The sequence below is a fragment of the Aulonocara sp. 'chitande type north' Nkhata Bay genome, linkage group LG3 (genome assembly GCF_057382095.1).
Source record: "Aulonocara sp. 'chitande type north' Nkhata Bay isolate Kocher_YH1m ecotype deep benthic linkage group LG3, A_spYH_male_GT1.1, whole genome shotgun sequence".
NCBI classification, from domain to species: Eukaryota; Metazoa; Chordata; class Actinopteri; order Cichliformes; family Cichlidae; genus Aulonocara; species Aulonocara sp. 'chitande type north' Nkhata Bay.
This window is the reverse complement of record NC_141346.1, coordinates 9,493,337-9,521,318: the sequence shown is the minus strand read 5'-3', so window position 1 is coordinate 9,521,318 and position 27,982 is coordinate 9,493,337. Positions and strand designations below refer to the sequence as shown.

Genomic DNA, 27,982 nt, shown 5'->3' with positions numbered 1-27,982 from the left:
ATAGCTTTTTGCGGTTTCTGTTGACTTTCTTTTAAAAGTCGGAAAAGGTGACGAGTATCGCGAGAGTCGAGTGCCGACTGAGCGGTGAACGTGAAGAGAGAGGGCCGGGAAGAGAGGAGAAAGAGTGGACTAAAGCTACGGCCTACAGTCTAAACGGAGCCGTGTCCAAACATCCAATATGTCCTCCAGTTTTCTTCTCCGCCTGCTGTCTCTCGCCTTTTTCCAGGGCGCCGTGTGGGCCGAACAGCGGAAGCTTTCTCCAGGTAAGACCGCTGTGCGGGGTCCCCTGATCGGCCGGGCGGACCACCGTGACCCGCTGGAGCTGTGGAGCTCGGGGTGGGTTACGGAAAGGCTGCTCATCACGTCACAAACCTTTTCACTATTTTCAGAGTTTATTCCGTTATTCAGCCGCTGGGTGAGTTTAGGAAGGATGTTTATTAATTATTAAAACCGTTAGCGCCACAGGACCGTTAGCAAACTTTAACAGGGGGTTGTGTTCATGTCAGAGCAAAATGTAAATATCACAAAAAGTCTCAATAATGACCCCAAATACTCACCCGAGGGGCTCACGGTGGACCTGCTCCCTTTATAACCTCATATACTCTTATTGTAATCCCTACAGGTTATTAATGATTCCCTAAACTCTGGAAAATCTTAATGCGCAACTTTGTTTCCTGGATCTTTATTTCCATTTTTCCACGTATAATCTACCACACAGCGTGGTTAACATGTATCAGTTTTAATCGCAGAAACACAAAGGTACAAAGTGCTTCGCATATCGGATAAAATTCAAATATTAAAGAAAGTTAGACATCCCCACAAACAGACACATTCACGCAGGGATGCTTACATCCAGCAGTAAAGATTACAAATCACTGATCAACCCACTCAAACGAGGTTTTACAGCCTCAAATGAGAGCTGGGACTTTTAAAATAGTGTGATCATTTTGATTGCATATTTTATAATCGTATTAGAATAAAGAATTTTAGTTAACTGCATTTAAATGAGTAAAACATGTATTGTAAGTGGATTAAATTAGGTTTAAAAAGCCACTGTGGGAGCCCACAGCACGTTTTATGTAGCAGGATTAATGATTTCCATCATGAACCTCTCACTGGCAGGTCTGTGAAGCAGAGATGTCTTACACAGAATAAACGTTTTTCAAAAGAATAGCCGGTTTAAATCTGATCTGTGTTTTCCATCCTGTCTTTGGTGCGTCCCTGTGAGGTTTGTTTGCTCAGCTGTGGTTTGTATTCATGTTTATATTACTTATGTGAGGCGTTTTTAAAGGGAGCAGAGTGAGACTGACGACGAGATGTCCTTCTTGTTGTAAACCTTTTTTTAAAAAGTTCACAGACACTCAGATAATAACAGAAAAAATAACTGAAAAAAATAGATTTTTAAATATTTGACTGAAATCTGAGGCCATTTTCACTCAGTCATGGGATCCAGTTTAAAGACTTCTTTTGCTTTATCTCGAGATTAATTCATTGATCAAATCAATAATCAGTTTACAGGTTCTTCCTCCTTCAGGATCTTTGAGTTTTGGTCTTTTGATACATAAAAGTGAATTCTTTGCTTGCACTTTTATCCCAGTCCTGATGCTTATTCTTCAGAGGAACGCCAGGATTGTTATATTTTAGTAAAACACCTTTTTTGTGTATATAAAGAAGCTGTTAAATTGTTAATAATAGATAATCAGCTGGTTGGTGTTTTAGCTCATTTGAAGGCTTCAGATATCTGAGCTCACAAGAAGTGTCTCAGTTTTTCTCAGGTTCTGTGGCACATTTTAAACACAGCTCAGCTGAAGACGTATTTCCCTAAAACATCTCAGACAATCACAGACACAGTGAAGTTAACCCCGAGAGGCTGTACCTCTGTCACAAAGTGAGTTTGTGAACCAGTGAGAACATCTTACTTAAACTCGCCTTCTTCCTCTGGGAGGTTGTTGTATATCTGAGCACTTCCTCCATGTTGTGCTCAGCAGCTCTGAATCTTGTGACACTGAGCATGGCGAGTTTCTATTGGCTGAACGTAACAGAGTTTGTTTTTCATCAGTTTTTATTTATTTTTTACATTTCTGTGACAGACTTTTATAGGAGTCATTTACAGTGTTGACTCTTCAAATTTTATTTGTCACGTACACAGTCACACACAGTACGATATGCAGTGAAATGCTTAGACAACTGCTCGTGACCTAAAGAAAAAAGAGAAGGCTATGAATAAGATAGGAAATAAATATGAAAAATTAAAAAGGGTAAATTTAACTGGGAAAGAATAAGATCAAATATATAAATTAAAGTTAAAAAATAACTGTACAACAAAATACACAGTATAGAACTATATAAGAATGTATGAAGAAATATAAATAAATATATACACAATAACAGCAGCTGTACAAGTATTAGCTGGAAATGAGGAGTATAATGTCCAGTGTTGTGCAATCCACATTATGTCTTGTGCAGTGCAAATATGCTTAAAGTGATTTAAGTGATGAAGTGTAAACAAAGTCCAGAAAGTCCAGTGTGTGTGTAAGAACTGTATGTGTGGGTCAGTACTGTGTGGTGGTGTGATTGAGAGACCGTATCGCCTGCGGGAAGAAGCTCCTCCTCAGTCTCTCTCTGTTGGTCTTCAGGGAGCAGAATCGCTTTCCTGACCTCAGCAGAGAGAACAGTCCGTTCTTCTTCATAACTCCTGCAGATCTCTGTGGCTCTTAGTTAACCACAGTTTGTGGGCTCCTGTTTGTCCACCTGCTTTTTAAGCACTGATCATAGATTGTGGATCAGATTAAGATGTGTCCATGGGCCCAAGATGTTAATTTGGGGATCTTTTCGAGGCTCTGTGTTGTCATGTCTTCTGACATGGTGCTCCCATCAGGCTGGAAAATGCTCCTGGCAGGTTGGAAGAAGGTGGTTTTTAGTGTGGTCGGTCCTTAAAAAGCAGAACAGGGATCAGCTCAGACATGGTCGGTAGTAGGGCTGCCACAAATGATTATTTTGATCGTCGACTAGTCACCGATTATTTTTTCTATTTGTCGACTAATCAGATCATCATCCATTGGAAGTAAAACGTACAGCTCATTGCACCAGCAGCATCTGCTCTTATATAACTATCATTAGCTTACAGCTTTAAGTGTTTAAGGTGCTAACTAAAAATAAAGACAAGATGATAGTTTATTAAATTTTAATGAAATTTGCAGATTGTTTGGGTGAAGTTTAATAAACTCCTTGCTATCTAAAATATAACAGGACACCGGAGTAAATTCTCAGCATCTCACACTTCTGATAATCAGCTGTCTGCTTGATGTTTATTCAGCTGTGTAAAAACTATAACTTTGATCTCAGCCAAACCGATTTACTCAGGAACAAATAAAATACTGAAAAAAGCCAAACAATAACATTTTTAAGTTATCTAAGTGACTTATATATCATGTTTAACCTGAGTAGAGAATAAAAATGTCCAGATAGGTTTAACTTCAAACACCTGAACCCGGCAGGTAGTTCTGAACGGTCTGTAGGCCTGCATGCTTGCATGTGTGAGGCTCTGAACGGTTCTGCTTGTTAACACTAGCACAGTGACATTATGCTAACATTATTTGGACAAACATTAAACGTTTATGCTGATATAAACTTCCTGTATTTCCTTCATATGGGCTGTTCCTGTGAAACGTTCCCTCCTGACCCCTCACAATCAGCTGTAGTACCTTCATAGTATGAACTGCTTGTGTTTAAACTGTGCTGACAATGTGGAACTTATATAGCTAAGAGGGCTATGAAACGAGTAAAAAGTGCCACATTTGGGCCAATATTTCTTTGTACTTTGAGAGCCTGTAACCCTAAAAACACTCGGGTGGAAAAATTTTTGGGCTTCATTAGAAGAAGAAAATCCCCAGTACTCGATGTTTAAGTGTTCTACTTGTCTTAAAAAATATTTGACCAAAGCTGAGAAAGAATTCAAAATGTGTTTATGATGTGCGCGCTGTGCAAACTGATGTGAAAACGAAAGAAATGAGCCCACTCAGATCTGCTGCTTGGATCTGTAACATTCTCCAAGGCTCCACACCTCCGGCCTGGTCCCACAGATTCAAATCAAGGAACGGAAAAAGGAAGTCTTTACATTTTTTACATTTTCATCATGCATGTCAGGAACATATTTCCATGAGAGTCGGCAAACACACAAACATCTTTGTAAGAAGGAGCGAAATATGAATTCTGCTCATATTTGGTTATGGAAATGATTCAGTATAAACATGGAGGGAAGACCTGGGCAGAGGTCACTTTATGGATCGTTTGTCAGGATGTGTTTATAGTTTCAGAGCTGATGTATTCCATAATCCTTCCTTTTAGTTTGAGACCCAGAGTCTGCCCTGCAGGCAGCTGCAGAGACTTTCATGGGTTGTTGACAATGCCTTTTGACACACCCCTAGGAATCTATTCAATTCAATTCAGATTTATTTATATAGCACAAAGGCATAACCACTTTACATTTTAGGGCAAAGACCCTGCAATAATACAGTGAAAACCTCAACAGTCAGACTGAGTGAGCACTTGGCAACAGTGGGAAGGAAAAACTCCCTTTTCAAAAATCTAGAAGTTCTGAAGAATAAAAACGATGGTTAAAAACAGGAGAATTTCCTTCCATATGCACTCGCTCAGCTCAGCTGAACTCAAACACAACTACTCATGAGTGCTGCTGGTGGGAAGGGGACGTCGTTATTTAATGACGTGTTGAAAAACCGTGACACCTGGCTGGAAACTTCACAGTAAACTTTCGAGACACTTTCAATCAAACGCTGCCGAGGAGGAGGAGGAGGAGGAGGAGGAGGTGGAGGTTTTCCCATGTTTGGTTTGATGGTATCTGAACCAGCTGTTTGCACAGAGAGTGGATGGGAGCGATTTCTCGGGATATTTAAGGAGCTTTGTTGCACAGCCGAGAGCTGTTTTCTCGGCGCTGCAGTGAAAGTGTTATTGCTCTCGCACGTTAAAACACGTCAGACCCTCAGGAGCACAGCAGGGGCTTTGGTCACAGACCCTCTTCTCCTCCCCCATGCTACGCCTCCCCTCTTTGACTTTCCTCGGAATTTCAGAGGAATTCTGCTCCCAATTCCTAATAAAAAGCCTGCAGGGAAACTCTGGCAGCTGCTCGTGTCTGCAAACAGGACTGAGTGTTACCAGCATACAGCAGCACATCCTCCAAATATTTCAATATTTGCCAAAATGGATCGTTATATATTTACGAGTTGTAAAAAAAACAAAAAACAAGAGTTCTCTGTTGATTTGACAACGTCATGCTGATCACCTGATGTGTTTGCAGAAAATTTGCTGGTCATCACCGTGGCAACAGAGGAGACGGACGGCTTCCTGCGCTTCATGAGGACAGCCCAAGAGTTCAACTACACTGTGAAGGTAACACACACACAAGTTACATGCTGGGTAACTTTGTGTTAAAGAGTAACCTGTTACCTGGTGAGGTTAGTGTCATTAAAGAGTAATCCATTACATCCCTGGCTGAGGTGCTGCTGATGTCTGATGCACGGCTGCACAGCCGTCGCTTGCTGAAGTTTGACTCAGGTCTGAGATTAAATGTCGGATCGAAGCGGTGGGTCTGTACAAGGCTCCACACAGCTTCCCTCCATGATACTTGGAGTCAGCTGCTCCAAAGTTTGCACATTTCCAGCCTTATTTAGAGGTTTAGTGAGTTAGTTTGTCAGTGGAGGTGTTTTCATACCTGTGGTGTTTAAATCAAACCCTAGACTCGTTTCCTCTTTTGTCTGGTTCATTTCTGAACACCGTAATTACACCACATCATCCACACTGAAACCTTTTGAAGGAGGTGGTCTCAGGCCGGTTCCTAGCAAACTCCAGTGCATGCTTTACATTCTGGGTGCCATAGATTTGAGAATATCATTGAAATTAAAGTAAATTCTTGGTGTTCGGTTCCTTGTGTTCAGTCTAGATCTCATCACCTCCTTCTGGTGTTTACCTTTGTTGCTCCACTCTGATGAGTTTGCTTGGATTTGTTTCTGTGTGTTCAAACTGCATGTGTGGAAACGGCCTTAAAGCTAAAGTGCTTCAGTCACATCTTGACTGTTGGTAATATGCAGAGACTAAAGACTAATGTGTTGTTGTCCAAGTGGTCGGTACCTGAAACAGAATGAATGAGTGAATGAGCCGATTGTTCCTGTACAAAGTTCCTGAATGCAGGGAGGACCTGTCGGGCCACACAGTGCAGCTCTGACTGCAGTAAAACGTCTTTGTTTAAGGTGCAGGAACAACTCCAGCAGAGAAAAATAAAACTGTTTCTGTTTTTTTGTGCTGCAGATCCTTTAGAAACACTCTCAGTGATCACATGAGCAGATCAGCTGTCAGAGGATTTATTGGATACAAATGAGCAAATGAGTTTAATGATGTGATGGTGGTGTACAGGTCCTGGGTCTGGGCGAGGAGTGGAAGGGAGGCGACGTCGCTCGGACGGTGGGTGGAGGTCAGAAGGTGAGATGGTTGAAGAAGGAGGTGCAGAAGCACTCGGAGAAGACAGAGCTCGTCATCATGTTTGTGGACAGGTAAAGTGTAAGTGTGTGTGTGTGTGTGTGTGTGTGTGTCATATACTTATCGTTCCCATCAGCTCAGTCCTGATTTCTGTCTTTTCACAGCTCTACTCTTCCTGTTCTTTATCTTGTCAGTCTCAGTTTTCGCTGCTTTTGTTGTGTCTTTACTTTTTCTTTCTGACCTACTTTGACACACACGAGGACAAAGCTTTTCTCGCAAAAATGAAGGATATGAATTTTCGTATTGTTCGATTAGCAGATAAACAGTGAAATCAGAGCTCAGGCACCGCCTGTGACCTGTGCAGGGATTTCACTGGTTCTGAGCTCCAGTGTTGTTACTGTTAACTAAAGCTAAAGTTCAGACAAGTCCAGAAATACAAACCCAGTCACGGAGGCCTGGGGAAGGATGGGTGGCCACTGGTTGTTAGGGGAAAAATGTTTCGTGACAAGTTAGCAAATGATAAACCATGAAGATGGAAGAAGCACACGGTGCTGCACTAAAGCTTCCTTTTTTGGATCGCTTTAGTCTTTAATAGATTGCCACGGTCTTGAAGCTAAGGTTCGGTCGACCTTTTTCAAGTTTGACAGTCACATGGTGGTAAATTAGCGAGCGTTTGCAGACAGGTCATCATCTTTCATGGCAATCCTCTTGCAACCAAAGCAGTCACAGGTTTGTAGTCCAGCAACCTCCAGTGGCCACTCACTAACAGTTCAGGTCGTACAAATACATTTTTTCCTAGCAGCTGGTGGTTCCCAAACAGTCTGTGTAGGTAGGGTCCAAATTGTGGACCCAAAAATAACAAATAAATTAAAATACTATTTTGGTATTGGTCAGTCTGACGGGTGCTGTCAGCCAATCGAAAGAAAAGCGTCTGGACTTCTTTAAGTTGCTTGAAGACGTTTCATCTCTCATCCGAGAAGCTTCTTCAGTTCAAAGGTCAAATGGTGGAGAGTCCCAGATATAAACCTAGTGGGAGTTTCCCCCCCAAAGAGGGACAAAGGACCCCCTGATGATCCTCCACCTAATCACATGAGCCGACACGTGAAAACTTGTGTAGGTCCCAATCAGCAAAGGTTTCGGGTGAGCTCATTGTGAAACCTGGCTCACCCTATCATGTGATGTCCTGAGGTCAGATGGCCCAGAGTGAGTGGGCGTTAAGGCGTCTGGGAAGGGATCTCAAAACTGGATTATAGATGGCAGAGAGTTGGTGTCGTAAACCCCCGCCTCTGTTCAAAGATGGTCGCTCACAGTGGACATAAATGGCCTCTTTGGCTCCCACTGGGTTTAAATCTGGGACTCTACACCATTGAAACGTCTTCAAGCAACTTAAAGAAGTCCAGACGCTTTTCTTTCCAAGCTCCTTAGACTACGATGACCTGGATGACTGAGAACCTTCACAGACATACTGTCTCCCTCTTATTCTGCCAAGAGAAGCCAAGTGTAATCAATCATGATCTCTAACAGGAAGTATGTATGCTTTGGCCTTGCCCAGCTAAAATACACTATAGAACCTTCAGCACCATAAAAAATTTAACTGAGTGAATGCATATATTTGACCCTTACGGAGAAAAGGTTAGAGAAAATCCAAAACACAGTAAATTCAAACTCAATTGAGTTTGTTTTGGTGATGTCTGATGTTTGCTGCGCAATTCTTCCACCCTGAAAAAGCCTGGGACAGTTAAATAAATCATGGAAAGTCCAGAATCGCCATGAATTCATGCCCTTGAAGACTGTATTTAAACCTCTGACCACAACTGTAAAACCCCCATTTCCTCCAGTATAACCCAGTTGTGGAACATCACAGAGACGAGGTGATCATCTGGTAGAGGGGAGACCACAGCAGGAGCAGGAGACCCCTCTGTGTCCTGTTTTAGGTTTTAATGAACACCTTAAACTCTGTACTGGAGCTGCTGTAGGCGGTCATTACTTCAGACTTTCTGGAAAGAGACGGATAAAGTTGGGAATGAGCCACACTCGACTGTGGAGGTCTGCAGCTCACGCTGAACTCTTACTGTAATTTCTTCCATTTATCGTCCTTTAAATGTTTTTCTTTCCTGTTTACATGTAAGCTGACGTGGCTCTCACTCTTTCTAGCCACTGCTCAGTGTTCAGTCCTGATTGTTTCTGTCATAAACATGCTCTCTGTCTGCTTATCCCACACATTCAAACTGTTGCAAACAGTAACAGGCCCCCCTCTTTCTCTCTCCATGCAGTTACGATGTGATCTTTGCATCAGGTCCTGAGGAGCTGCTGTCCAAGTTTTCCCGTATGGGTCACAAAGTTATTTTCTCAGCTGAGGGTTTCTGCTGGCCTGACCAGCGCCTGGCCTCCAAATACCCCGAGGTGCGTACTGGGAAACGCTACCTGAACTCAGGAGGTAAGGAGCTCACTGATATTCCTTTAAAATACTATAAAAAGTTTAAAGCAGTAAGTAACACACGACTTCTTGCTCTTCAGGGTTCATCGGCTATGCTCCAGAGATCAGTGCAATTGTCCAGCAGTGGAAGTACAAAGACAGCGATGACGACCAACTTTTCTACACCAGGATCTACCTGGACAAGACGCACAGGGTAAAAACAACTTCACAAACATTAAAAAAACAAAAGTAACCCACAGTTTTAAAGCCACTGTTAGAGCCACTAGAACAAGTCGCAGTCACAACAGGAACATTTTCATCTAAATACTTTTTCTGTACCAATTGTAATGTAAGTTAAAGAACAAGACCATCTCACACTCTGTTCCCTCCAATGACAGAATAATGGCTGCAGTTCACTTTGCATTTCTTGTTACCATTAGTAACAAGTAACAGTCTGAGGTTGGCTCCTTTAATGTTACCTCAGGTCGACGGTCTTTGACGTTGCAGACAAAACAAGTTAATCTGTACTGCTGGGTAAAAACCTGAATTGTTTCCAATGTTTTGAACATATTCTTAGAAAACTAGGCCAGCAGTGATTTCAGAGAAGAAGAGTTTTTGAATCTCAGATATTCGCCCAGCTTGTCATGTCTGAATTTATCTGTAAAAGTCTAAATCTTGACAAAGCTGCTCTGTTTATTATTGTCACATCAGACCAAGTTTAACATGACCCTGGATCATCGATCCCGGATCTTCCAAAACCTGAACGGAGCTGTTGGTAAGAAACACAGATATGTGAGAGCTCAGTTTACACGCGAACCAGCTGTTTCACATGTAGCAGTCTGTCTCCATCCAGCTGTTAGTCAAAGAGGCTACACTCCTATTAATGCAACTCTAAGCCTGTTGTAATGAGGGGGGAGATTAGCTACAGAGACCAAAACAACTTTTTGTATCAGGCTGTAAACATGTTTATTTCAGTCTGTGGGGAATGACTCGCTTTTACAAGCATACAGTTTAAATCTGAGTAAAAAGTAGAGGATCGATAATAGAGCCCTGTGAAGCTCCACGATTTGTAAGGAAACATTCATTCTGGTTTTTGTTACTCACTCTACTCGTTACTTCATCCTGAAAACCTCTGATTTGAATGTGAAATACTTCAATTCAGATATTAAAAGGTTTATTATACATGTGTATTCATGCCTTTCTGACATAAATCTGTCCCTCCAACTTTTTCAACGTGCTATTACTGTACTCAGGCTCTTATGAGGATATATCTTTGGTCTGACTGAATCAAGGTGTGTCGTGTTTGTTTCTACGGGAGCTTATGAGGACTGACTTCCCACTGGAGCCTCAAGTGGACATTTGAGGAACTGCTGTTTCTTATTGAGCAGAAACACTTACACTAAATCTCCTCTCTAGATGAGGTCGTCTTGAAATTCGAGAGGGCAAAGGTCAGAGCAAGGAATGTCGCCTACGACACGCTTCCTGTTGTTATCCATGGCAACGGACCCACCAAGGTAACACGACAATGTGATGGTAAAACCAGAGCACAGACAGATTTTGTGATCAGGAGTCAGGTGTGACGTGTTAAGCTGGGCTCACACTGCGATTTCTTTCAGTCGTGTTATTCAGCTTCTGCTCAAACTGCACGATTGACTCGCAGGGGTTAGAAGTTCGTAGGTCACGAGGGTCTCACACTATACGACCCGATGCTCTGATGCGACCTGAGTGCTCACACTGTGCGTCCATAAAATGAAGCTTATAACAGAAATTCTGTCGCTCGCCCTCTCTGTCTTTCACTCACACAGACACACCACCACCATCAACTTTGCTAAATTGCTAATGAAAAACATGATCAGGCAGCTGTGATTGAGCAGCAGTGTAGATCCAACTATTTTCACGGTTGTTGTGGTCGTGATAATTTTGTGAGGCCACATCGAAAAGGCTCGGATGAGCTTTCCAAAGTTCCACAAGTTGTGCCTCCATCGCTTGTGTCCAGATCACACGCTGCACTGCTGCTCCGTCATTTTCACCAAGCATTTCAAACAGGTTTGAAATCCTCCCGACCAAGCGATTGATGATCGGGAGCTGGTCGTGAGGTGTTAATCGCTTCTCGTTACCCCACGAATACACGATGCACGACACACGATGAAGGCCGATCCCCAAAACGGTCGCACGACTGAAATATTGGCTCAAAATTTGCCAAACATGGCACAGTGTAAGCCCAGCATTAGAGTAAACCACTGTGCTGCTGTTTAAAACTAATGAAGACTCTTTGATCTTTAAAGCCTCACACTTGAAACTGTTCCTGCCTATCATTAAAAATCTGATTATCAAACACAACAAATATATTTAATAATTCTGCACATCTGCTTGTCTCTGCAGCTGCAGCTGAACTACCTCGGTAACTACGTCCCCACGGTGTGGACCTATGAAACCGGCTGCGGGATTTGCGACGACGACCTGCTCTTCTTCAATGAGGTGCCTGCACCACTCTCAGTGGAGGACATAATGAGGAGAAAAAGTTTTCCTGTCAGTGTTTGAACTCTACGTGTGTTTGTGTGTTCAGGACGAACAGATGCCTCTGGTCTACGTCGCTGTTTTCATCGAACATGCAACTCCCTTCATGGAGGAGTTCCTGGAGCGCCTGTCCACTCTGAACTACCCAAAAACGAGGATTCGCCTCTTCATCCACAACAACGTACGATGCACACTCGCACAGAGTTCCAGTTTCACTGCCTTCACTGGAACATCAGAGGGACGAAAAAGATTCACAATTAAAGAGTCAGAATTGTCTCACCGAGAGATTTTAGGCAACTTTGACACAAGGAAAAGGTTCCTGACTGTGGCTCAAGCAGAGAGTAGTTTGAGTAGCCTTCAACTGTGAAAAATGTTTTGCCTGTTCACTAAATTTAGAGCCAAAGTTCATTTTTGCAGCATACAGAACTTCCTTCCTGTGTCATGTGCTTTCTGACCTGTTGTGTCCCCGTACTGCAGGTCGTGTACCACGAGCGTCACATCCAGAAGTTCTGGGAGCGACACAGGTCTCTGTTCCCAGACGCCCGGGTAGTTGGACCAGAGGAGAACCTGAAGGAGGACGAAGCCAGAACCATGGCTGTGTGAGTGCACAACCTCTAAGGACATTATAAAAACTTTAAAACAGTAAAATATAAGAAGTCCTGGAAACAGGAGTTATGACACAAAAAAGAAATGTAGGTTTCAAAGATGTTATCAACACTGTCAGCAAAATTGGTCTCAAATATGTACAAATATTTAACTATTTGCATTTTTAGTACCAACCTTTATTTTATTTTTTTTACAATAAGGCAGAAATCAACAGTAGTTTTCCTTCTGTGGTTTTATTTGGATTTATGTACAGCTCATAGTGTTCATCAACTGCATGTTGCAGAACTTTGCCAACATATAAATGAAATAAAAGTGAGCAATTAATTCATCTGAAACAAAAGTTCAAATTTAGGAAAATCCAAAAGATACGATAAAACCTAAATCCCCAAATAAGCACCTGCAAGAGGCAGAGAATAAATTCTGAGGACAAATATACAGGTGGAAACAATCAGGGAATCGGGAGGAAGACAAAGACAGGAAATAAAAGGACAAAAGACACGCAAAGATCAGGAAAATAAAGGTAGACATATTGACGAGACGGAGAAACATAAAAAACATGGAAAAACAACCAGGAATTGAGCACTGCTGTATACAACCTTGAACCTTTCTTTCCTTAAAACCCAGCATTCGCAACCAGGACTTGGCAGGAACTTTAAAGCAGGACATTTAAAGACGGAAATGAGGCAGAACAAAACACTTAAATTGCTCTGTGAAGCATATTTAGAAACCAGGAAGTTAAATCTGTTTAATGACTGGAGCGTATTTAGAACAATTACATTAAAAAAAGGTCAGATTCCCTCTGTAGTAAGATAAAAAATACGTCTGACCATCACCTTTATGGAAACTCTCTAAATACGAAGGTAATGAACCTTCCTGGCTGTTTGTTTGACTGCAGCGAGGTGTGTAAGAAGGATCCAGAGTGCGACTACTACTTCAGCATCGACTCCGATGTGGCTTTGACGAACCCCGACATCTTGAGGATCCTGATGGAGGAGAACAAGTACGTAGAAGCTCTGTTTACACCGTCAGTAAAACCCTGAGCATATCCTGCACTGGATGAGACTCTCAAAAACTAAAAAGACTACAAAAAAATGTCACATATTTGTTGATAAGTTTTTAAAAACTGACAGCCAATATTTAAATGCTTCAGGCCAACGAGGGTTTCGCTGTGGAGATTCAGCTTATGATCAGGACTTCTTCATGGTGACTGATCCAGGATTGATCATTTCAGATTTTCTTTTTCGTGACGTTTGGTTCATTTTTGCTATTTTCCTCCTGGCCTATGATGGTATTTGTGTCCAGACTATCACTCCAAGGTCAAATTCAGCTTTCCTAAACAGCTCTGACACGAACCGAGAGCTCAGGCCACATTTTGCCTCAATGTTCATTGCAGGCTCTACCCCAAATCAAGATACTATCCCAAGCTCTAATACAGATCTCTTCCAGCTTAGACATTAACCCCCAAAGCTCAGTCCAGTCTCTGTGCCAAGGTACCATCTAGACCCTAATAGCATAGAGGGTGTACGAGACGATGACCATTAGTGTAAACCCAAGGTTCAGTTCAAGCTGTCTGGAGTTTAATGGATGCCTGAATGTTAACAGCAACGCTGATTATTCTACTGGAGCCAAATAATTTTGACTATTTTGAGCTCACTGTTTGATTTTAAAAACGGCTAATGGCTTCAGACTAAAGGAACCTGCGTCACTCTTCTATTTTAATTCTCTCAGACTACTTTCTGCTACTTCTTTCCAGATATTAGGCCCTATGTGTAAACACCTCAGTATTCAGGCTTTATGTTAGATTCTGTTGGTTTTTATTTTAATGCAGTTCTCTGAAATCCTTTGCTGTTCTTGCAGGTCTGTCATAGCACCCATGCTGTCCAAACACGGAAAGCTGTGGAGTAACTTCTGGGGCGCTCTAAGCCCTGAAGGATACTACTCCAGATCTGAAGATTACATTGAGATCGTCCAGGGCAAGAGGGTGTAAGTAACACACAAAGAAACTGGTTAATGCTGCCTATTGTGGCCCAGTACACTGTCACAAAAGAGATAATTTCAAGTTTAAATAAAGGTTAAATGAATGAAACAGAAGCACAAAACCCACCTATAGCTGTTTATCCATTTCTAAATTTTAAGGTAATAAAAAAATGGGTCAAACTGATTCAGTGATTTTATTTTAGATTGTGCTATCGCTTTGTCTTAAATTTTCCATTATTTAGTGAATAGATATGTCATAATGAAAATAATAATAATGATGTATGTGTTGCAGTTGGTGTGTTCAGATTTTAATTCTAAAAAATATGAGAGACTCTACATATGCTTTTAGTTTTTTCATTGAACGGATGAGCCCTCATTTGAAAGCGAGTGATTTCTAGTAGTGACTGTTTAACATCTGGTTAAACCCAAACCAACCCCAACCTTAGATGGGTTTCCCATTAAAGAAAAAAAGTGATTCTTCTCCTACTTTCAGCTGATCTCTTGCTCTTAAGTGCCACGGTTGTGTTTCCAGTTGTTGAGATTTTGCTTTGGCTATTGTTTTGGGGTAACTGGTGTTTCAGTTTCTTTGATCCCTGTGCCAGATTCTATAGCATAGAAAACCAAATGTGGGATTCAAACAGGCAAAAATGGCAAAAAAAAGCATTTGGCTGATTAGAAAAAGTCCAGAAAGTCAGCAAGTCCAACTACAGATGAGTCCATAAGACTTAAGAACCAGCACCAAACTCTGAGACGCGACATCCTGTCTGTAAAACAACCTTCTGCCTGTGTTTGTGCAGAGGTCTGTGGAATGTGCCGTACATCACTCAGGTCTACCTGATCAAAGGCAGCGTGCTGCGGACTAAACTGTCCCAGGTGAGCCTGTATATGGATGAAGGGGGCATGGACGCTGACATGGTGTTCTGCAGGAGCATCCGAGACCAGGTAACACAAACGTTCTCTGCTTTTAACTGTAAGCACAGTCAGAGTGGATTACAAAAAAGCTCTTTTGTAAGCAGCAATGCTGTTGTTTCATTGAACTTTATACAAACAAAACTTAATATGTCCACAGGGAGTCTTCATGTATGTGTCCAACCGTGACGAATTTGGCCGTTTGGTGGCCTCGTCCAATTACAACACGTCCAGGCTCCACCCAGACATGTGGCAGATCTTCGACAACCCTGTGGTCAGGAAAATGTACATGAACACTCAAATTAGATGATGTGGGTAAAGCTAAAACAACTCTGACTGTCTGTCTGTATTTGCAGGACTGGAAGGAGAAGTATGTCCACGAAAACTACTCCAAGATCTTTGAAGATGAGAAGACTTATGTAGAGCAGGTAATAAAGTCAGGAAGGGGAATCAGGAACCAGAGGCAAAAAAACCCCACCTCCCATGTAGAGTGTTTTCAGATTATTATTAATGATTGTTACAGAATCATCGTGGGTTTAACAATCTCTCTGTATTTCAGCCCTGCCCAGATGTTTACTGGTTTCCAACTTTCTCAGACAAAATGTGTGACCATATGGTAGAAACCATGGAAGACTGTGGCGAGTGGTCTGGTGGAACGCACAAGGTAAACACTTATTCTAACTGTCACACAAGGGCAGAAGTAAGTACTAAGACTTAACAGTTTTGTGTTTTCTGTGTTTCTAGGATGAGCGTCTGGCTGGCGGTTATGAAAATGTCCCAACTGTGGATATCCACATGAACCAGATCAGCTTTGAGAAGGAGTGGCTCAAGTTCCTCAAAGATTATATTTCCCCCGTCACTGAGAAACTCTATCCTGGCTACTACCCCAGGGTACAGTAAAAGCCTAACCCCAGTCTCACGTTCAGACTCCCTACCCCACCAAGGAGTTCAATCCACAACCTCCCTCACGGGAGAGCCCAGAGCTTACTCCAAAGTATAGTTTACACTCTAACCTAAGGGTTCAATTCAAGACTTTGTGCCAAGGTATTGCTCAGGAGATCCTAATCCCACAGTACAGTTTAGACCCTCTGAGTCCACACTTTAGCCTAAAGTGTAGTTTAGATCCAAATCTTGGTTTTCAGTGTAGAGTCTTTGCCAAAGTACCATCAATACCCTAACTCCCACCTAAATATACAGACCAAACCCTAGGTTTAGACTCGATACCAAGGTACTGTCAAGACCCTTACGCTAAGATACAGACCAGACGTTAACCAGAGGGTCGGGTCCAGACTCAACATTAAGGTTAGAGTCACCCCATGGGTTGAGGTACAGTCCACACAATAACCATAGTGTTCAAGTTCCAGATACGTTTATCATTCAGAGCCTTCCTCTAAGGTAGGGTGCACACCCTGAACACAAGGTGCAGTCCATCAGAATAACTCCTTACCGTCCTCAGAGGTTCTCTCAAGACCTTACCCAAAGTTCAGCCCAGAAATATCTCATGATCTCAGACCGATGCTTACCTCGAAATTAATCCCAGATATTGAGCCACTACAAAGGTTTTGACAGTGCAGGCATTACAGAAAAAAAACTCAGTATCTGCCCCAGGGTACACTGTGCTCTACTGCACTCTAAGAGAATACAAATTCACAATGCTAAGGAGCTATACATTAATCATGTTTTTCTTTAGAAAGTTTCCGAGTCAGATTTTTATCTGATGTTGGGAACATTGTTGTGTTTGTGCCGTCTTTTGTTAATCCTCTTAAAAATGATCTGGTACTGTCTACATGCAGGCTCAAGCCATTATGAACTTTGTGGTGCGTTACCGTCCAGATGAGCAACCATTATTGCGGCCACATCATGACTCCTCCACCTTCACTATCAACATCGCCTTGAACAGGAAGGACATTGACTACGAGGTAACGCAGCCTGCTGATCTAAAGAAGCCAAAGAACATGCTATCCTGAATAATTTCCCTAAAGCCCTGCCTTTCGTAATGCAACATGTTTACTTGTGTCAGGGTGGAGGTTGCAGGTTCCTGCGGTACGACTGTAAGGTGGAGTCTCCTAGGAAGGGCTGGTCCTTCATGCACCCAGGTCGACTGACACACTACCACGAAGGCCTGCGCGTCACCAAAGGGACCAGATACATCATGGTGTCCTTTGTCGACCCCTAAGCGTACAGAGCGTGTGCATAAAAGGCTGCTGGTGTGTCTGTGTGAGCATGAGAAGATTAGCCAACCTCATCATCATATTCGTAATGGAGGAAAAGACGTGATGACCTTGAATGCATCATGTTATTATTTCACTGTGTCCTTATTTCAGGTGTACATAAGATTTGACTTATCATCGTTGACATTTCAGAGTTTTCTGTTTTTTACCTTGTTTTTATTCCTGACACTAGTGAAGCAAATAAAAACGGGAGATTTGTGGTCTTGAAGGCATCGCTGTCGGACATTTCAAAATAAGAGTCTCATGCTTAAAATCAGTTGTCACCGTGCTGCCTTACGTTTAAACGTTAACTAAATCTATGCAAGCAAAACACTCCAAGTTGTGTTTCAACAATCAGCTGTTACACTCCAAACTCTGAAAGATTAATGCCACCTGTTGTGCCAAGTAGAGGGTGTTACCCGTATTAGTGATGTGCTCGAGGGTAAATCCACCTCAAAGACAAGTCGGCTGGATTTGAGCATCAATATTTTAGACGTGCAAATCCTCAATATCAATTAATATGATACAGAGAAGAAAGATGGGTATAAAGATGCTTTAAAGAAAACCGTGTGAATGATGTGCCAAGAAGTCTATATGTTTGGTAAAAGTCTGTAAAAACAAGATTTAAGCAAGTGGAGCTCCACTTTGAGGAGTTTTTAGACTCTTACTTTGTAAACTCTAAAGGCCTTTTATGTATTTGTTTTATTCTTTGTTGTTTATTCTTGTTTTTAAAATTTACATGTCCTCCTTAGGTTTCCATGGGGCAGTCATCATTAGGGTGTGAAGCGCTGCCTCCTCTTGCAGGATTATGTCTTTATTTAAAAAATGCTGTGATGGTTTTTAGTCTGAGGTGCAGTGTTTCCACCCAGCCTCTGGTTTTCTTCTATACGTGCCTGTTTATCAAAAGTCTCTGGCTTTGTAAAAACTGCATTAAATTATTTGTTGATGACTGACTGAATAAAGTTTTGAGATTTTAATAAAAAAAAAAGACCTGTCACATAGTTTAAGTAGTCCTTTTTTGGGGCTATCAAACTGTCAAGAAAACGACTATGATTTTTACTCAAGAATATTCTTAAAGTAAAAAGATAAATACTAATTTACTTTTGCGAGTTTGTGCTGGTGGCACTAACTGGCAGTACTTGTCTTATTGTAGTACCAGTATTTCCCCCAGTCAGTGCACTGTTACTGCACCATCCTATGTTACAAATTGGTATTACAGAAAAGTATGACCTGGCCTGTCTCTGGAGTCAAAATAAAAAATTTAAATACAGGTGTAGCCAAGGTGACGTTACCTACAGCTTTGAAGCCTTGATTTTAGTGCTTTTGCCACCACTATATTAATTATTTTCTAATTGCATCACACAGAGACATTCTGTTGAGTAGTATCCAAAAAAAGAAAAACTATTTCACTCACAAACTTGGAGAATAAATTTCTTGGACACTGTCAATTGATTGCATAGGAGCCGTATTATTGGTTAGAAAATTGCACTAAAAGTGGATGCAGTGAAGTCTAACAGACAGCTAACCTTAAAATCCTAACCCCTGAAAGCGTACCTTCACTCAGTGCTGATTGGTGGATCTCTGGTCCACGGAAGCAGCAAAAGAAATCGTTGAAATGGACATTTTAATTGAAGACAGCATTTTGATTCAAAGGATTGCACACAGTACATTTACCCCAGTATTTTAAACCCTGACGTCTAATATGAATAATACAACTTTTAAAGATCACATACAGGGAGTGCAGAATTATTAGGCAAAAGAGTATTTTGTCCACATCATCCTCTTCATGCATGTCGTCTTACTCCAAGCTGTATAGGCTCGAAAGCCTACTACCAATTAAGCATATTAGGTGATGTGCATCTCTGTAATGAGAAGGGGTGTGGTCTAATGACATCAACACCCTATATCAGGTGTGCATAATTATTAGGCAACTTCCTTTCCTTTGGCAAAATGGGTCAAAAGAAGGACTTGACAGGCTCAGAAAAGTCAAAAATAGTGAGATATCTTGCAGAGGGATGCAGCAGTCTCAAAATTGCAAAGCTTCTGAAGCGTGATCATCGAACAATCAAGCGTTTCATTCAAAATAGTCAACAGGGTCGCAAGAAGCGTGTGGAAAAACCAAGGCGCAAAATAACTGCCCATGAACTGAGAAAAGTCAAGCGTGCAGCTGCCAAGATGCCACTTGCCACCAGTTTGGCCATATTTCAGAGCTGCAACATCACTGGAGTGCCCAAAAGCACAAGGTGTGCAATACTCAGAGACATGGCCAAGGTAAGAAAGGCTGAAAGACGACCACCACTGAACAAGACACACAAGCTGAAACGTCAAGACTGGGCCAAGAAATATCTCAAGACTGATTTTTCTAAGGTTTTATGGACTGATGAAATGAGAGTGAGTCTTGATGGGTCAGATGGATGGGCCCGTGGCTGGATTGGTAAAGGGCAGAGAGCTCCAGTCCGACTCAGACGCCAGCAAGGTGGAGGTGGAGTACTGGTTTGGGCTGGTATCATCAAAGATGAGCTTGTGGGGCCTTTTCGGGTTGAGGATGGAGTCAAGCTCAACTCCCAGTCCTACTGCCAGTTTCTGGAAGACACCTTCTTCAAGCAGTGGTACAGGAAGAAGTCTACATCCTTCAAGAAAAACATGATTTTCATGCAGGACAATGCTCCATCACACGCGTCCAAGTACTCCACAGCGTGGCTGGCAAGAAAGGGTATAAAAGAAGAAAAACTAATGACATGGCCTCCTTGTTCACCTGATCTGAACCCCATTGAGAACCTGTGGTCCATCATCAAATGTGAGATTTACAAGGAGGGAAAACAGTACACCTCTCTGAACAGTGTCTGGGAGGCTGTGGTTGCTGCTGCACGCAATGTTGATGGTGAACAGATCAAAACACTGACAGAATCCATGGATGGCAGGCTTTTGAGTGTCCTTGCAAAGAAAGGTGGCTATATTGGTCGCTGATTTGTTTTTGTTTTGTTTTTGAATGTCAGAAACGTATATTTGTGAATGTGGAGATGTTATATTGGTGTCACTGGTAAAAATAAATAATTGAAATGGGTATATATTTGTTTTTTGTTAAGTTGCCTAATAATTATGCACAGTAATAGTCACCTGCACACACAGATATCCCCCTAAAATAGCTAAAACTAACAACAAACTAAAAACTACTTCCAAAAACATTCAGCTTTGATGTTAATGAGTTTTTTGGGTTCATTTAGAACATGGTTGTTGTTCTATAATAAAATTATTCCTCAAAAATACAACTTGCCTAATAATTCTGCACTCCCTGAATATGTGACAGCAAGTGGAATCCTAATCTACCAATCAGTATTGGGAAAAAACTGGTCAAGAGAGAAAAAGTTCAAGAACTGCTCTTTAGACGCTCCCGGCTGAGCTATATCCACAGCAACAGCTACGCAAGTACCCTAATTATTCAATTCAACACTTACCTCTTGGATATCAGCTTTCACTCCTTATACCTTTGAGCTTTAGTATTCAGAACTCTGAAGTGGTGAGACAAGATACCCTAGCAACAACAAAGTCATGGCTTGAAGTCCACACTCCAGCCTGCATGACCAGACATTTGGTTAAATTAATTATTTTTTTCTTTCTCTAAAAATGAACTGAACATTTTTAATTGATGAACAAATATAAATCTGCAGAGCCTTGTTCTGTACTTTATTTCAGGGTCTTCTACATGGTTCAGGAGCTGGTGATGAGTTTTTACACTTTCAGCATTCATAACATTTAGCTTGTGACACTGTATTTACATAATTAATACGGAGAATTAGAGTTCATAGTCTGGTTGACACGTTGCTCATAAAGTCAGCGAGAAACCCTCGGATTGGCCGGTTTGGTGGGTGTAGTGGAGTCAGACGCCTGAAAAGAAAAATTAAAGAATTTAATTCAGATCATTTAATTCCTTTAAATGTATCCTTTCCTAACTTTGTCTCAGAAAACCGACACATCCCTGGTTGCTTTAGGAAGTCACTCTTTGGATGGCCCCAGTGCTGAACCATATCTGCAGGTTTACAAGTAGCACATGCCGCCATCCAGACGACACCTTTCTTACTCCAGCAAGACGATGCTAAATCAAATTCTAGTAATGAGTAAAGCTGTTAAACTGGCCTGTCTGTAGTCCAGAACCGTCAGCCACTAGAAGCATCTCAAACTCTATGAAATCAAAGTAGGACTATATGGAGCAACTGAAATACATCAGTGGAAAGATTTGCCTTTCAAAGGATTACAGGTGATCAGACATTTTTTAAACATAAACAAAATTTCTCAGTGTCATCGTTTCACACATTGGTTATGAATGTTATAAAATAAATGGATAAAATAAATGAAGGCTTTAAAATGTTTCTGAATCTTTACATCATGGCTGCTGTGTTGTAAGGTTTTAATAAAGTTAGTTTGTAGTCTTAATGAAAAGAAGGAAAGCTGGAGAGCCAGACGGAGAAACGTTGTTTCTGCTCACCTGTCTTGATGCTCTTCCTCGCCCTGAGAAAACGGTGGTCATTCCCTTTTGCGCGGGGACGTGTCGGAGGGAGCGGTTTTTGGATTCCTTCAGTTCAGAAAGGAGCTCGGGGCTGGACAGTGACAGACGAGCTGAACAAAGACAATAATTTTAGTTTTCATATGGGTCCAACCAAATCTCTAAAACACAAAATGCCACACCCAAGAGTGGAGCCTGTTTGTTTTACATCAGCACAATAAACCAGTAACAGCTCGTCAAAGTCTCTCAGAGATATGTTTTCTATTAATGGGTCCTCTCCACCAGGGCGAGCTAGTCACTTCACATAGGTTAGGACAGTACTTCCAGCCGGCTCACCTTGTCTGTCCTTGAAGCCAGGGGACGGCGAGGTGGATGAAGAACTGGAGGGGGAGGAGGAAGGAGTGAGGCTGAAGGGGGAGGCCACAGGGGAGGTGGTGGAGGAAACCCCGCTGGATTCACTGTCGTCGCTGTGAGGCTTAAATTTGTTCCGACACTCTGGAAAGACAAAGATAAGAAGACATTTGTGGCTGTTTGTGCTTGAGATTTGGGGTTTTGCAATTCTTCTGTGGTAGTTTGATACAGAAACCCAGGACCACCCGGGCCCCTCAGGGCCCTGTTTCAGGTTCTGTTCAGTTATCCATCAACACAAAATTGAGCCTTAGAAAAAGGTTACCTCTTAGAAACTCTGCTTGCAGCTCAGGACTTCTGAGAGACAGAGTAAAAGGAGGAGGAGGGGGAGAGGATGAAGAGGAGTTCAGCTGGGTTTGTTTCCCAGCTCTGATCGAGGTAGATGTTGATGCCGGTGATGATGATGATGATGATGATGATGATGATGATGATGGAGGAGGTGGTGCTGAAGAATTCATGATGAACACCTGCAGTGAGACAAGCTTTAGTGAAGTTTTAATATATACATTTACTTATAAACAACATTTCACAGTTTTTCAATTTAACTAAATTTTGTTTATATAACATCACCTCAAGGTGCTTTATATTGTAGGGTAAAGACCCCAACAATAGCACAGTGGCACACTGAGAAAAAAACTCCCTTTTAACAGGAAGAAACCTCTGATAGAACCTGGCTTTTCTCAAATCTTTGACAAGAAACGACGGCCTGGATACCAATCCACAATGTTCAGGTGAGGATGAGTCCAGGTGAGATTGTTTCTTGGGTTTTGAATTAAAAACATTTAGCACAGTGATGTGGGAAGCACACCTGCAGGGCTCGATGAAAGTTTCATTTTGCCTGTCAGATCAGTGATACTCAACAGGGTTTTGAAAACAATCCAGATTTAAAGAACAAGAAAAATCAGTAACAGAGTGAGCAGATGAAGGCACAGCATTTTTGCCAACATTTTATTTTACTTTATTTACCAAATAAATACAATTTATTTTTTAATAATAAAAGTAAGAAATGTTAGAGAATACCTGTTAAAGAACACGTGTAAGTATGAAAAAGCAGGAGATACCTGTCTGCTTATTTTTATTAAAAGGACATTAAGATTTCTTTTACTGAACAATATAATACTGATAAAATATGCAGACTCCCTTTTCTCATTCCTTCACATGATGCACTTTTCATTCGGTGGTTTGGACCTTCTAACTGCAGACGAGCTTCATTTATCCAAAAGAAATGACTCTTTGAATGCCTGTCTTTTCATTAAAATCTCTAACAAACATTTCTGCATCCAATACTGACTCTAACTTAACATTAAACAAATCCGATAAAGTTCAGTGGCATGCTGGATGATAATATGCTGACTGAATAACTGTTTAGGAAGGGTAAGCTCTGTATTAAAAGACAGACACAGACAAAAGTTGTGAAAACTCCATGACTTGGTTAATTACAATATAGCACAGATAATGTTTAGAGCTAGAAATAATCTATTTCCAATCAATATTCAAGAGAGATGGAGGCTACAATCTGAATGGGAATAAGGTTTTTAAAAGATTTTTAAATAAGATTTGTGTGTCTGTGTGTAGGGCTCAATTGTGGAATGGGTTAGGGGCTAATAGGGGGATAATGTTGACGCGCCCACTGTTCAAAACATAAGTCAAAGTTCCAGATTAAAAACTTCTTTATTTGTTATCAAATCCTTAAAATCTGTAGAAAAACAGTGATCAAAATAAACATTCTAAGCTTGAGCGGTGAGCAAAAGTCAACTTCCCCCATCACCCACTCATTCACAAAAATTCCCTCGGGCTGTGAACAGGTGATATAGCAATCACTATTACTATTACCGACACCACATGACCCAAAGCTACGCCTATCCACAACAAGTTGTTTTCGATATAGATATGTCCAAAAAACACAGACTAACAAATAACGCAGTTCTTAAAGATGACGGCGAGTCCACCACCAACAAAGGAGCACTATTTTGGACAGAGCTCAGTCAGATGATTAAATTCCAAATTGTGCTGCCAAGTCTTTGTTACGAAGTCCAAATTCTCTTGACTGAAGACATCACTGAGAAGAATGAAATTAATAGAGCGAGCACTGGGGAGGGCCATCCTGATGGCAAACGTGTGTCAGCAATCTCACAAACCGAATCGACAGGTGCCCGTGCAGATGTCATACCATCATAATCCACAGATTACACAGGTTAAGGGTTGATGACCTGACAGAGCCTCCCACAGACCACCAGGACACAGAAAAACCACACAGATTTCTGAGTCTGACTACACCTTGCCTCCAAAGTTGTCTCAACTACTGTATGTTTCTTTGGACTGGGATTATCTCAGTCCCCAACCAGCAACAGATACAGGGGTTCAGCTTGGAGCATTCACCATGCACTTAGATCAGGTCAGTGGGCTGCAGCACTCCACAAAAACTCTTGAAGAATGGCTTGATGTGCAAAGACTTCTATGTGAGAGTCAAAGCTGCCTGATTTTAGTGCCACAGACTTTTTAGAAACCAATGAGAGACACTCTTCTTCTTCTTCTTCTGGTTGCTCCCTTTAGGGATCATCATGGCGGATCTGCCTACCTCACTAACAGCCTTCCTTTACTACATCCATAAACCTCCTCTGAGGTCTTCCTCTTTTCCTTCTGCCGCTTTTGTCCAATATATCCACTCTCTATTCTGTCTTGTTTCTAATGACTTTTATTTCTCTCATCTCCAGGGCATACCTCCACCTACTACCTACCACTCCTGACTTCCTCATCTGTAGTGCTCCTTCTCAGCATGAAGCTATACTGCTGCTCAATAGTCACCTCTCTTCTTAAAATAACGGCTCTTTCCTACACTGCATGCTCCTATCCATGCTCTAAATCCTTCCCTACTCAGCTCAATCCTCCAATGGGTCCATAAGTTACAAACTGAACACCATGTTGTATTTGATAAGACCTGGAAGTGGAGACTGAGACCATAAACTCATTAGGAAAGTATTAACTGAGGTGAGAGATAAGTTGTGTAATAGGCTCATTTTCTCATAGACTTCCATACAATCGGACCCCAGATGTCGCCCCCATAGGGCATCAAGAAGATTGCAGGTTGAATGCACTTCAACAGTGGCTACATCAAAGACCTGCTGTTGGAGAATGTCGTTTTTAATTGATTACCTGAACAACAATATTTCTGCTGTGCAGTTAATTGTACTAGCAGACCATTCAAGAAGTCTGTGAATGAAATTCTTGGATTCTACTTGGACTCAGAACTAATGACCAGGTGTCTGTCTGTGTCTGTGTAATGCTCCTCACGCTATGGATGCAGTCCAGAAATCAGTCTTCTATATACAATCAATTATTTTCGTTCTAAAACAAAGTAAATCAAATACTTTAAAATACTGCAGTGGGAAATGTAAGATCAAACGAGCGGCTCTGGATACTTCCTGGAGCGACTGCCATTAAGTCATCAGGAGGTTCAAACAGCTGAGTAACCACAGGTAGAAGCGATCACAGTGACCATGAAAACTTTCCCCCCAACTTTGATAAACCATAATATTCTCATACAGAAGTGTGTTAGTGTTTTCACCTCATATATAAACACTGGCCCTGCTATGATGTCACAGGTGAGGCCTTCAGTCACATGACTGACCTCTGAGCTGGACCTGCAAGCTCAGATTGAACATAGGATCAGTGACACAGGCATTAAATGTGGTCCCCCTCACCCCCAGCTGTGAATCTGTTCTTCCAGTTCTCCCAGTTTGTACTCACTGGCTGGTGTGAAGTTCCTCGGCTGGTCGCAGCGTTGTTGGTGGTGTGGCGACTGAGCGACAGTTTCCTGCATGCAGGGCAAAGTCTGCTCTGCTCCCTCCCTCCCTACACACACGTGCGCACACACACTGACACCTACACACACACGCAAGCCCGTTCAGCTATCTTAGTGAGGACATTGACATAATGCTTTTCCTAGCCCCTTACCCTAACCCTAACCATTAAAAATGAAATCCTAACCCTAACCCTTACCATCAAGTGATCTTTTGCTTTTAGCTGTACCAAGGTCGAGGCTGGTTCATAGAGGTGATCGAGCATTTGCAGTCGTAGCACCTAAGCTGTGGAATAATTTACCCCTACACATCAGACAGGCTCATACTGTCAATCTTTTTAAATCTCATCTTAAAACGCATTTTTATTTACTGGCTTTTAATAGGGCATGAGAGTTGTTTGTTAATTCATATTTGGTGTTTGCTTTTAATACTCTAAGTTGTTTTATTATGTATGTTGTATTCTTGTACAGCACTTTGGTCAACGCTCCTGTTGTAATTATTGTGCTATATAAATAATTAAACTATTAAACTACCATAAAGCTAACCATAACCTAATTGTAATCCTGACACTAAAACCACATTTTGAGCCTCAAACAGGCCTTCAAATTTGTGAGGACCGGTGTGTGTGACTGTTGGCTCTCACAAGACAGCTAGACAGGAACAGACACACACACACACACACACACACACACACACACACACACACACACACAGACTGTAATAACAGAGAGAGAGAGAGTGTGTGTGTGAGGAAAACTTTGAAAGCACGCACACGCAAAAGTCCATATTAATTATTGACGTGCTTTTATGACAACGTTACCATGGAGTCCAGGTAGGAAAATAAGCCAGCTGGACTTTTACCCTCCTAACACACACCGAAGACAGAGTGACTAATGTTCAGACTTTACATTTAAATACTCTCTCTCTTTTTGTGTTACAGCAAATGTGTGTGTGTGTGTGTGTGTGTGTGTGACAGAGAGAGAAGGTGATTAGGTCTTAATGTGGTCCTGATTCCACCTGTTACGGTGGCCCTGAGAGGCCAAACGGACTGCAACTTCAGAAAACACTTGCAAAAAGAAAAATGCTGCAAAAACAAAAACACCTGCAAAAGAAAAACACCTGCAAAAAGAAAAACACCTGCAAAAGAAAAACACCTGCAAAAAGAAAAACACCTGCAAAAGAAAAACACCTGCAAAAAGAAAAACCCCTGCAAAAGAAAAATGCTGCAAAAACAAAAACACCTGCAAAAGAAAAACACCTGCAAAAACAAAAATGCTGCAAAAACAAAAACACCTGCAAAAGAAAAACACCTGCAAAAAGAAAAATGCTGCAAAAACAAAAACACCTGCAAAAGAAAAACACCTGCAAAAACAAAAACCCCTGCAAAAGAAAAACACCTGCAAAAACAAAAACACCTGCAAAAGAAAAACACCTGCAAAAAGAAAATTGCTGCAAAAACAAAAAAACTTGCAAAAGAAAAACACCTGCAAAAACAAAAACACCTGCAAAAGAAAAACACCTGTAAAAAGAAAAACACCTGCAAAAACAAAAACACTTGCAAAAAGAAAAAAGTGTCCAGAGTGAGGACAGACTGAGGGACACACTGCCACTGGCATGCACAGATAGAGACGAGGTGGTGCTGAAGCACTTGCCCTTTTGCCTTCAGTCCAAAAAAGTGCCCTTTTGAAAGACGTGATTATTATTATTTTTTTTTAAAGCTGCGCGATTTAAAAAGGTGTGAAAATAATGGCTTGATTTGTGCCCCTTCTTCAAAGACACCCGAACCCTGTCGCTTTTTCACTGTCACCGTGTCACGTGAACACGCTTGCAGTTCATTTGTTGTGAGGCGTGTAGCAGCGGCATGACATAGGACTACTTGGAGTAGGCATAGTAGGCTAACTATAGCGACTGGGAACCACGGCGGACAACACGGCAGCTCTTTCCCTTCCCAACCAGTCAGGTAACCCATGAATCGAGTGAAATTATTCTGTTTGCCCTCTAAGACCAACCTGCAATTGTTTTGTTGTGAAGTAGCCTGTCAGAAACTGCACATGACAAACTTTGCCAGCTTGCCCCCTCCATCCATCCATATGTATAAACAAAAAAACAACACATTTAAAATGTAACCTAAACCATTTAGGCAACCCCA

At 41.7% G+C, this 27,982-nt stretch overlaps 2 protein-coding genes across 4 annotated transcripts; one reads left to right on the top strand and one right to left on the bottom strand.

Annotated features, from left to right (window-relative positions):
- Positions 1–18,112, top strand: plod3 (procollagen-lysine, 2-oxoglutarate 5-dioxygenase 3). Its single transcript, XM_086270369.1, has 19 exons — positions 1–263; positions 5,315–5,406; positions 6,427–6,563; positions 8,763–8,926; positions 9,007–9,119; positions 9,617–9,680; positions 10,322–10,419; positions 11,288–11,383; positions 11,472–11,603; positions 11,900–12,021; positions 12,924–13,028; positions 13,886–14,011; positions 14,803–14,947; positions 15,075–15,188; positions 15,271–15,342; positions 15,474–15,578; positions 15,659–15,805; positions 16,708–16,833; positions 16,935–18,112. The coding sequence occupies exons 1-19, from the start codon at positions 179–181 to the stop codon at positions 17,088–17,090; spliced, it is 2,199 nt and encodes a 732-aa protein (XP_086126495.1). The 5' UTR covers positions 1–178; the 3' UTR covers positions 17,091–18,112.
- A 2,665-nt stretch (positions 18,113–20,777) lies between these two features.
- LOC147333845 (uncharacterized) lies at positions 20,778–25,846 on the bottom strand. Of its 3 annotated transcripts, XM_086271044.1 has the most exons (6): positions 25,781–25,842; positions 25,599–25,674; positions 22,299–22,500; positions 21,962–22,120; positions 21,608–21,738; positions 20,778–21,009 (listed from the first exon to the last, which is right to left on the bottom strand). In XM_086271044.1, exons 3-6 carry the CDS (start codon positions 22,489–22,491, stop codon positions 20,956–20,958), a joined length of 537 nt encoding a protein of 178 aa, XP_086127170.1. In that variant the 5' UTR covers positions 22,492–22,500; positions 25,599–25,674; positions 25,781–25,842; the 3' UTR covers positions 20,778–20,955. The 3 variants fall into 3 exon arrangements, with proteins under 3 accessions (XP_086127170.1, XP_086127179.1, XP_086127188.1); XM_086271053.1 differs by lacking the exon at positions 25,599–25,674 and having other exon boundaries at positions 25,735–25,846; XM_086271062.1 differs by lacking the exon at positions 25,599–25,674 and having other exon boundaries at positions 25,781–25,845.
- Between the last annotated feature and the right edge of the window lie 2,136 nt (positions 25,847–27,982).

Bases quoted from the DNA above. Each gene is read 5' to 3' on its own strand.
- plod3 (XM_086270369.1), top strand. From the start codon at position 179: ATGTCCTCCAGTTTTCTTCTCCGCCTGCTGTCTCTCGCCTTTTTCCAG. The intron at 9,681-10,321 runs GTAAGAAACACA...TCTCCTCTCTAG, and splicing joins AAACCTGAACGGAGCTGTTG to ATGAGGTCGTCTTGAAATTC. The intron at 13,029-13,885 runs GTACGTAGAAGC...CTGTTCTTGCAG, and splicing joins ATCCTGATGGAGGAGAACAA to GTCTGTCATAGCACCCATGC.
- LOC147333845 (XM_086271053.1), bottom strand. From the start codon at position 22,491: ATGAATTCTTCAGCACCACCTCCTCCATCATCATCATCATCATCATCA. The intron at 22,121-22,298 runs GTAACCTTTTTC...TTGTCTTTCCAG, and splicing joins GCAAGCAGAGTTTCTAAGAG to AGTGTCGGAACAAATTTAAG. The intron at 21,739-21,961 runs GTGAGCCGGCTG...GTCTTTGTTCAG, and splicing joins TGGCTTCAAGGACAGACAAG to CTCGTCTGTCACTGTCCAGC.